Source organism: Sapajus apella, unplaced genomic scaffold (genome assembly GCF_009761245.1).
Source record: "Sapajus apella isolate SASKATOON/1434 unplaced genomic scaffold, GSC_monkey_1.0 scaffold1950, whole genome shotgun sequence".
Lineage (NCBI taxonomy): Eukaryota > Metazoa > Chordata > Mammalia > Primates > Cebidae > Sapajus > Sapajus apella.
The window spans coordinates 659-11,649 of record NW_022438876.1 but is presented as its reverse complement, the minus strand read 5'-3'; the positions used below and the strand labels follow the sequence as shown (position 1 = coordinate 11,649).

The following is a 10,991-nucleotide window of genomic DNA, read 5'->3' as shown; positions in this document are numbered from 1 at the left end:
GAGCTTAATCAATCATGTGTGTAAAGTACTGTTTTCTTCTATAAGAGGTCAGTCACTCCAAAGTAAATTCCAATAGCACAATACTTTGTATTTCTGGATTCTGAATGCTTTATTTTTTGCAGATCAAGGAATCAAATAAACATGTTGAAGAAACCAGGAAACAAAATATGATTCTCTCTGATGAAGCAATTAAATTTAAGGTAAAAACTTCTTTTGGGGATTACATTTTAAAACAAAAGTAAAAATTAATGAATATAACTAAACTTAATATCTTTTTTGTAGGATAAAATCAAGACACTTGAAAAAAATAATGAAATTCTGGGTGACACAGCTAAAAATCTTCGTGTTATGTTAGAATCTGAGAGAGAACAGAATGTCAAGAATCAGGATTTGGTAAGAGTTTTGCTGCTAAGTGTTACTAATAATTTGGTTTTTGAACTCTGTAGATGGATTTGAACTTTTTATTTTTCCATAGTGTTCTGTGAAGTAAGAGTGAGTCAGGGAAGTTGAACTACTTCTGTCTGTTTTTGTGGGATTTTAAGTACTTACACAAGAAGTTACTCTTATGGGCCTAGGAAGTATTTTGGTTCTCAACCCTAGGTAATTGTTGATTGCTTGGCTCTGCCCTCCAAAACATGTGGAGCAATTAAGAAACCACAACCCAGTTGAACAGTCCTTTGTTTTGTTTTGTTTTGCAAAGTTTTTTTTCACTATAAGCATTTTACTTTATTAATAGAAGAGTTTCAGAATGACATAAAAATTGCAAAGATAGTAAAGAGGGTTCCCATAAATCCCACATCCTATTAATCTTGATGGCCTGACTGAGCTTAGTATTGCCAGGTTTCTTCACTGTAAAATTGCTTTTTTTTTTTTTTTACCTTTTGCATTATTGTACTCTTTGGAAGGAAGTTAGTAACACAGCCCACAGTTAAAAAGTGAAGGATTACACTCCATCCCCTTGAGGAGCCAGGATCTTCATAAATCATTTGGAATTCTTGTATATGCATGATCTGTCTATTCTCACTCCAATTCTACCATTTTTAATTTAGGCAAGAAAATTTTTAAAGTACCTTGGGGATTTTTTTTTCTCTCTTGCCCCAAGGGGAAAAAAAAACCACATTGATTTGAACTGGTTAACTTGAAAGTTTTCTCAGTTTCTTTTATTTCATCTTTTAGTCTTGCCACCTACCACATTTTATTCTAACAAGGAAGGTTGTGTATTCCATGAAATATTTACGCCTTTGATTATTTTCGTTTACCTCTTTAAGTTCTTGATTTTTGCCTAGGGCTAAACTGAAAAACCTGCTTTTACCTGAAACACAGGATGGCTCTGAGATTTACTTCATTGATGTTTCCTCTTTTTAGTGTATATCCCAGTGTTTCTACTGAAATCCTTATATGCATTTTGTGTTCTGTTTTTACATGGCAGATATCAGAAAACAAGAAATCTATAGAGAAGTTAAAAGATGTTATTTCCGTGAATGCTTCAGAATTTTCAGAGGTAAAGCTGACTATAATTCCTGCAGGACATTAAAACTATATCATAGTTTTATTGAGGAGCAAAAATTTGATACGTGCTAAAATGTGCAAAAAATGAAAACTAAGTGATGTTGGTTTGGGAAAATAACTTTTTTTTTGGTTTTCTTTTCAATTAATTCACTAATAGGAGTGTTTTGCATTAGGTTCAAATTGCACTTAATGAAGCTAAGCTTAGTGAAGAGAAAGTGAAGTCTGAATACCATCGGGTTCAAGAAGAAAATGTTAGGCTTAAGAAGAAAAAAGAGCAGGTAAAGGAAAGTACATGCCCGGATCATGTAAAATAGAGAATCCAGTATCATATCACATGAATACCTTTTTTCAGATCTAGTTTTAAGGTAATGTACATGCAGGATTCTGTTCTTAGATATACAGTTTAAACTATACTTCCAAAATTGAGTATAGGTATACACTTTCTGTCTGTTCTGGATTTTCTGTTCTGTACAATTTATTTTGCCCATCAGAGTATTTAGTCTTGTTTTGTCAAACACCAATTACTATTAACTTGAGTAGCCTTAAGTGGGTAATAGATTGACTTTTTAGACCTAAGAATTAGATATTTTATCACCCTCCTTTTAGTAGTTACTGCTTCACTAGCCAAGGGAAGATTACATGATCAGGAGTCTAGACTTGAGAGATAGTAGAATGAGCCCTTCAGTTCCTTCTGGAAGTGAATTATTTGAATTGGCTATAATTTACTGGAGGATGCAATAAACGAGATCAATTTCCTTTTCAGCTCTGATGTTCTCACTATAGCTCTGAGGATTTGGGTCACTTTCTCTTCCCATTTAACCAAGGTCTTACCCCATAGTGATAGGCTAAGGAGAGGCATGGCTCCTTACCTCCCTGTCTCATTCACTTGGTCTTGTCCCCAGTGCAAAAGCCCTAACCTGTGGGAATCCTGTGTTTAACTTTTCAGTTGCAGCAGGAAATTGACGACTGGAGTAAATTACATGCCCAGCTCAGTGAGCAAATCAAATCATTTGAGAAGCCTCAGAAAGATTTGGAAGTAGCTCTTACTCACAAGGATGACAATATTAATGTAAGTACATTCTCATGAATACAAGCTTAATTCTTGTGAATTATCATGAAATCCATTGAACTAAAATGGAAAGACTCTTAATGCCCTTTTGCTTCTTTTCTAGGCTTTGACTAATTGCATTACACAGTTGAATCAATTGCAGTGTGAATCTGAATCTGAGGGTCAAAATAAAGGAGGAAATGATTCAGATGATTTAGCAAATGGAGAAGTGGCAGGTAAAATCAGTCTCAAGGAGGATGGACCCCTTTTCCCTTCCTATCTTTAAGTACACTAATGCTACTTTTCATCTGGTTGCATTTCCTCTTAAGCTTTAGAGTTGTTAACACATATCACTGGATTTGTGTATATGTCTATTTGCATTGGGCAGAGGTGGATTGCTAGGGTATGGCGTAGCAATGAGCATGCAAGGAACACTGACTTTGTTTTTACATCTCCTTGAGACTAGAAGGGTGCACGGGAGCTGCACTGGTCATATCTCACAACTTTAAATATTGAACATATACAGTAATAGAAACTGCATTTCTCAATTGAATGGAGATAACATTTTAAAACTCGTCATCTCAGGTGCTGTTTGGTTTTAAGGCCCACCACTGGTTTTAAGAGTACTGAGGTGATTGGAGGCATAAACTAAGGCTGTGAGAGAAAAGCACAACTGGTTTAAAGAGTACTGAGGTGGTTGGATCCAGAAACCAAGGCCATGAGAGTGGAAGCTATAGGGTAGTAGTGTTTACTGATGAGGAAAGTGTTTCAGATGTTGTCTCTCAAGTTGGATATTGCTTACATAGTCAGCGTTTTAAACCACACCTGATAGCAGATTCTGGAAGAGAATAGGAGGGAATCTTTCTGAATGAGACACTTACTAAGCCCAGGTGGAGATAGATCCGAGATAGAAGACAGAGTTTTATCTCACATGTTTCTTCTTGCTCAAGAATGGCCTGTATAACATGTTTATTGTGCAAATGGTAATTCACTTTTTGGATCTAGGTTTGCAGTTCTCTAAAAAGTCAGTCTAATCCTATTCTATTTTTTTTTTTTTTGGTTCTTTAAATGTTTGAACATGACAATTGTTTAGTTTTGCATAAATCAAGAAAATACAGATTTAAAATGCAAGGGAAGAAAAAGCAATGAAAGTCTTTTGTTTTTTAGGTGACCAGAATGAGAAGATGAAAAATCAAATTAAGCAGATGATGGATGTCTGTCGGGTATAGTCCTTTTTTAGAGTCCCATAAGTGCCTGTGAATGCTTTTACCATGTCTCACTTATATGAATACTTCTCTCTTCTGTAATATTTAGACACACACTGCAATATCGGTAGTTGAAGAGGATCTAAAATGTTTACAACTTAAGCTAAGAGCCTCCATGTCCACTAAATGTAACCTGGAAGGTAGGTTGCTTCTTGAGAAGAAATTGCTATGTGTTGGAAAGATCCAAAATTGCATTAGATAGATAAAGAGTGGTTTCCCGCTTTCATACTTCTCACTCCTCTCAGCACCAAACCCCCAACCAAGTTCCCAAGTTCTTGTGCACACATGTAGAGCTCAAATGTTTTACCCTTTACAGACCAGATAAAGAAATTGGAAGATGACCGCTACTCACTGCAATCTGCCAAAGATGGACTGGAAGATGAGTGCAGAACCCTGAGGCAGAAAGTAGAGATTCTGAATGAACTGTATCAGCAGAAGGAGATGGCTTTGCAAAAGTAAGATTTTCATCATTTACTGTTCACTGTCATGTGACTAAATAAAGGTGTACTAATATAGACAATGTTATCTTTTTTAGGATTACTTATACATTTTCCATCTCTAATTAGTACAAATTTGTCTTTCTTCCCATCTTCTTTGTTTTTCATAACCTGCATTTTTTTTTCCTTTCTAACCAGTTGTCAGAAACTGTTGCCTGTAACTCATGTAAGGGGGAGCAGTTGACTGGTACTGACAGTTACTGCTTTGGAAGTGCTTCTGTTTTGAAGATCTGTCCATGCCTTTTCTGTGGCTCCACCACTTATTTCACTTTCCTTTCTTTGTGGTCAATTATGTAATTTCCTTTAAAAAGTCTGAGTGATTTGTATGACGTGTTTTAGTAGAATAAACACTTGAAAAAAGGAAATTTGACTTATGAAAAGTACATTAAGTTTTGGACTTCACAGAGTCAAATATTCAGACTAAATGTAATTGTGGCAAAGATGAGTTTTGAATATAGAACTATTTGGTATGTATATTTAGATACTAATCTTCTGAAATACGCTTCTCAAATTTTGAGCTAGGTATCTCTTGAAAACTAAATTTTTATAATTCATTTCAAGTTTTTTCTCCACAAAAACATCTGAATTCTCTAAAAATAGATTGTCTGTGGCAGTTACTATTTGTGTTTGCTGTTATATTTTTCTCTGTGGTGTATATGGCAGTGTGTGAGGACACCTCACTTGCTAAGCAAATTTCACCTTTTAAAATGCTTAGTCTGCTACTGCCGTATGCCATTAAACATTAAAACTATACCGTTAATTTTTTGTCTAATTCTTTGCTCACCAAGCAGCCAGTTTAGATTTTCCAGATTTTCCTCAGGCCAGCTTCTAAATGCCTGTCCTGCTTCAGAGAGACATTCCTCATTTCATTACTTTTTTAAAAAGAGCACGTCTCTGCCTCCAGTAGTAATGTGAATTACTTAAATGGCAACTGTTTTCCTTCATTATCCAGTTAACCCATTCATGTGCCACCACATTCTTCCATCCCCATGTGTGGTTTGTACTCTGCTGTCCACCCCTAAAGTCACTGTGTGTGTTCAGGCCGTTGTCATCTTTTATGCCAGTCCCCTAGCTAATCACCTATCTACCTTCAGTCTTTCTTATACTTCTGCTTCCAAATTCTGATTGTCTCTATAGCTGCTAGAGTGAACTTTCTAAAATACAAGTCTGTCCATGTCATTATGTGGTTAAAATCTATCAAATATGCTCCATTCCCTTGAGGGTCAATTCCATACTTGTTAAGAGGTACAGAGGCCACTTTCCCCTCAGCTATCCCTGAGCTGCCTCTCCAGGTGCACTTCCTGTGGTTTCTTCTGATGCTTCTTGAACTGTAGACACTCAAACCCTCCTCCATGGCACTCTAAACTTCTTTGTCTTTATGTATGCTGTTTTTTCTGCAGTAAAAATATTCTTTATTGTTTCTGCCTGGCAGTCACCGACCTACTCACACATTCATGCTCCTAAAAATCTTTTCTGGAGTGAGTAGCATAAATAAATAAGTAGCTACACAGACTGAGCACTCATTTGCTTCTTAAATGTAATTCCTAAAATATATTTGAGTTTAAATCTACATATTAATATCTGCTCTTTATTTGAATGCCTGTTCTGTGTTCCTTTTTCCTTTTTTTGATTTGTTAGAGTATTTTAAATTCTTCTGCTCTTCTCTATTTAAGCTTGGTGGTTACAAGTTGTTCTACTTGTCTTGTTGTAATTAACTTAAAGGCCACAGTATGTATCCTGGACTTATTACAAAGTCTGACATAAGGGAGTTACCTCTTCATAGAGGAGTTACCCTTTTTTTTGTTGTTGTTGTTTGTTTGTTTGTTTGTTTTGAGACAGAGTCTCTCTCTGTCGGCAGGCTGGAGTGCAGTGGCACAACCTTGGCTTACTGGAACTTCTGCCTCCTGGGTTCAAGCGATTCTCCTGCCTCAAGTAGCTGGGACTACAGGCGCCCACCACCATGCCTGGCTAATTTTTGTATTTTTAGTAGAGATGTATTTTGTTTCAGAGATGGGGTTTCACCATGTTGGCCAGAATGGTCTCAATCTCTTGACCTCATGATCCGCCCACCTCAGCTTCCCAAAGAGCTGGGACTACAGGCGTGAACCCCCACACCAGGCACCAGGCCAAGGAGTTACCTCTTTCTGGGCTTTAACTTCCTCCTGACTTAACTGTTACTGTGGTAATGTATTGTAATGCTCTATATAGCTCAAACTCCACAAAATGTTTTGTGTTTTACAGTGCTATCCTGCTGATACTCAATTTACATACATATTTATATTTACTATCATACTTTATTCTCCTGCATCTTCAGTCTTCCATTTGTGATCGCTGTCATTTTATTTGAAGAATATACCTTAATTCAGGTTCAGTGAGTTTATTTTTGTATGAAAATATCTTCATTTTGACTCTATTTTAAAAGGATCTTTCGTCACAACCTCCGTCTCCCAGGTTCAAGTGATTCTCCTGCCTCAACCTCCCGAGTAGCTGGGATTATGGGATTACAAGCATGCACCACCACGCCCAGCTAATTTCATTTTTTTTGTTGTTGTTTTTGTTTGTTTGTTTGTTTTTAGTGGAGATGTGGTTTCTCCATGTTGCTCAGACTGGTCTTGAACTCCTGACCTCAGGTGATCCACCTGCCTCAGGCTCCCAAAGTGCTGGGATTACAGGTGTGAGCCACTGCGCCCAATCTTAAAGGGATGTTTCTACTGGTTATGGAATTTTGATAGTTGTTTAATACCAGCACTTTAAAGATAACCAATTATCTTCTGGTTTTAAAGTTTCTTTGAGGAATCTATTATTATTCTTATTTTCTCTTTTTCAAATACATCATGCCTTCCTAGCTGCCTTTAGTCGTTTTTCTTTTTGTTTTTTCAGCAATTTTATTGGGAGGTGCCTCATGTAGAGTTTTGTCATCATCCCTCCACCCCTACCCCCCTGCTTTTTCTTTTGCATTTATGCTGCTTGAGGTTATAAACATCTCTTTAATTTGGGGCCTTTTTTTCACATATTAATTCCATTTCATTCTCTCTTGTCCTGAGAATCCAATTAAACATACTAGGATCCTTCATCCCTATCCCTTTCCCAGTACTCCTACATCCTGAATTTGCTTCATTGTGGATGTTTTCTTCTGACCTATCTTCCAATGTGCTAAAATCTCACCTCAGTTATCTAATCTGCTGTAATCATTAATTGAGTTCTTTTTGTTTTCACTTACTATTTTTTTCTTTTATAGTTTCTGATCCTCTGCTGAAATTCATAATCTTGACTTTTACTTCCTTCAATATGTAAGGCACAATTGTTTTAAAATCTATCTGGTAATCCTATTATGTGGATCCCTTCTGAGTCTGTTTCTCTTGTTTTTAGATTGCAATCACATTGTCTTGTCTTATGTAATGCCTGGTTTGTTCTGATGGAGTGGTGAAATTTGTTTAGGAAAATTGTAGGGGGAATTTGAGGTCCCAGATGATGACATCATCCTACAGAAAAGATTTGAGATTACCTCTAGCAGGTGGTCATCACTTTGTTCCAGTTATCTATGAAGTTCATTGAAAAATGGCTTAATCTGTTTAAAGGATATCATATGGCCTGTTTAGTACTCCAAGTGTGCAGCTCTTTTCTGGTCTCAACCCAAAGCCTAGGGCTTTTTCTCGGGGGCCTTCTCATTGTCAACCCTGAACTCACCTTTTGTTTCTCTGAACCCAGGGATCTGTTGAAAGTTCTTCTCAACCTTCGTATATGTCTGTCTTATCTTTAATATGTGGATGAACCTGGGGGACAATGGCTTAAAATGCCAGACTTACTTATAATTCTGTGCGTTTTCCTACTGAATTTTCTTCACTGCCTTATTAGCTTTCTGATGCCTTCAAGCACATTCTTTATATTTTTGTCCACATGTTCTTATTTTCAGTGTTTGCAGACTAACTCATCCATTATTGGAATCAAAATTCTCTTGAATCATTCTTTAAGATTTGTTTTTTACACATCCCCTCCTAAGCCAGAGTCAGAGACGGATTGTTCTATTCTTATATGCACCTTTTATACATTCAGCTGTGAGCTCTTTTAGTGCAGAGGTGGTACTTACCATACCCAAACCTTTACCTTAGCCTCTTCTAAGGTAACTAGTATGTTATAATCACTCACAAAATATTTGCTGAAATATGAAATGAGCAGTTATAAAAGAATACATAAACCTTTTTCTCTTTGGTGTTAATACCTTTTTTTACTATAGCTTCTCTATTTTTGTTTCCAATTCATAGAAAAGTTCCAAGTATCTTTTGTATCAGAACTATGAGTAAAGAAGTGCAAGGGTAACTACAAGTAGCATTTTTAAACCATTAAATGTTACTGCCTTTACAATTTGTGTTACAGCATGCTGACATCTTGAGCTTGAAATTTATCAGATTAAAGCCAATTTTCAGTACATAGCACCCTGATTACAGGACAGTTTGGATTCTTTTTTGTTCAACAGACATTGGTAATACTCAGATATGTCTCTCTGCTTAATCATAATTCCTTTGAAATAGGTAGGGGAGCTCCATATCTGAAGTGTGAAAATGTTCTGTGGTTAGCTGTACAGTTAGAAGGCATGTTCTAAAAAGCCCTTTCATTGGCTGTCTTTATCATGGCACCAGTCTTGGATTGAGAAACAGCCCGTAAGAAAATTAATTAGTGTTTTTTCCATGGTTAAAAATAAGAGAAGAATTATCCTCTGTTTTATCCTAATAAGCTTAACTGTGTTAGGTTGATCAGTTCTGGCTTTCTACATTGAAGAAAAGTGAGCATTCATCATTTCAAAGCAACAGTCTTTCCGATGGGACACATAGTTTTTTTTTTATTACATTTACTTATTAGTGAGGAAAGAAATATGAGACATTAGAAAATGCAGGTGATGTATCAACAGGCCACAGCTGGATTTTTATCCTAAAGGACAGTTTGAATTCCTTCCTGTGACTTTGTATAGTCTGTGCATTTTTAAGAATAGGATAGGAAGTGACATTTTAATAGAGTATTCAGATAGAATGCCAGGAGGAAAAGAGAAATACTTTCACTGACAAACAGTTTTATCTTAGGAAATTAAGTCAAGAAGAGTATGAGCGACAAGAAAGAGAGCAGAGGCTATCAGATGCTGATGAAAAGGCAGGTTCAGCTGCAGAGGAAGTAAAAACTTACAAGTAAGTTCACCCTCTAAAGACAGTGTCACTGGCTAATGAAACTAGGTTTTTGTGTTTTTTTTTAGCACAAAAGCATACATAAATGGTTAGAGGGCATGAATACATAAATTCACACAAAAGGAAAACTAAATTTTAAGTTAACAAATAGAAAAATATTAACAAACACCCAGTGCTGGCAAAACTGTAAGGGAACTTGGTTCATGCAAACAGTTCTGGGGGTAGGGGCGTGGAGGCGGGCAGTTTGTTATATGTTGTATAAAAAGCCATTAAAGTGATTTTGCCATTTGATAGACCCAGTAGTCCTAACTTTGGGAAATTTTTTTATGATATAGTTAAAGGATGAAAAAAGAAAAAAAAGGTTTATAGTGGAAGATAACAGGATTATTTGAGAAACATATTTAGGAACAGTTAAAGTAGCTCTGTTAGGGTACAGTTGTTAGGGTAAGTGTTAACATAGTTATATTGTTTGGATTTTTATTTGGTTGTACATTAACTCATAAAGCCAATTGTAATTCTTAGGCGGAGAATAGAAGAAATGGAAAAAGAATTACAGAAAACAGAGTGGTTATTTAAAAACCAGGTAATGATTCTCATCTCCTATTTAGTGCCCAGAATTCTTTGATAATTAATACAGGCTATTATAATGAATCTGTAAGCATATTTTATGATGTATTATCTCTTTCAGATCACTACCCATGAGAAGAAAGTTCATGAAAACTGGGTAAGATTTCTTTTTTCTTTATTTGGTGCATAATCTCCTAGAACTTAATTTCAATGTATTTCTTCAATAGCTCAAAGCTCGTGCTGCAGAAAGAGCTATAGCTGAAGAGAAAAGTGAAGCTACCAACTTGAGACACAAGTATGTGATTTTGATGCCTATGTATTCAGTGTTAAATCTTAAGAAATTCGTTTCTGTTTCATATTTAAGTCTTTCTTAAATACTCTTTACATTCAAGATTATTAGAATTAACACAAAAGATGGCAATGCTGCAAGAAGAACCTGTGATTGTAAAACCAATGCTAGGAAGACCAAATACACAAAACCATCCCCGGAGAGGTAAGGGAGCACCTCTTAAAGGGCAAAAATCTATTTCTGGTGTAAAATGTATATGAATGACTCGTGATTCTGTGTGTAATGGTTATGATACCCTATGAATAATACCAAGAACTTAAGAAAAAAAGGCTGTCTTAAAATGGTAACAAGACACTGCCATCTTTAGGTCCTCTGAGCCAGAATGGCTCTTTTGGCACATCCCTTTTGAGTGGTGGAGAATGCTCCCCTCCACTGACAGTGGAGCCACCTGTGAGACCGCTCTCTGCTATTCTCAGTCAAAGAGATATGCTGAGAAGTGAATTTGGTGAGCATTCACATTTTCCTTGCAATAGAGTTCCAGGTGGCTTTTTCCCTTTTATTTGAGGATTCTAAAGCAAACAACACTTTAGAATTTGGGTCTGTCCAGTATAGAAAGGAAAATTTCTTAATTTGTCCTGATGG

At 36.2% G+C, this 10,991-nt stretch overlaps 1 protein-coding gene across 1 annotated transcript; it reads left to right on the top strand.

Annotated features, from left to right (window-relative positions):
* Window positions 1–126: 126 nt before the first annotated feature.
* LOC116547049 (transport and Golgi organization protein 1 homolog) lies at window positions 127–10,594 on the top strand (the record flags this gene model as incomplete). Its single annotated transcript, XM_032273127.1, has 14 exons — window positions 127–200; window positions 283–393; window positions 1,430–1,501; window positions 1,683–1,787; window positions 2,456–2,578; window positions 2,682–2,793; window positions 3,725–3,780; window positions 3,872–3,962; window positions 4,139–4,277; window positions 9,395–9,496; window positions 10,016–10,076; window positions 10,182–10,217; window positions 10,288–10,355; window positions 10,453–10,594. Coding segments are annotated over exons 1-14 (1,251 nt in total), but the record flags the coding sequence as incomplete, so codon positions are not given.
* Between the last annotated feature and the right edge of the window lie 397 nt (window positions 10,595–10,991).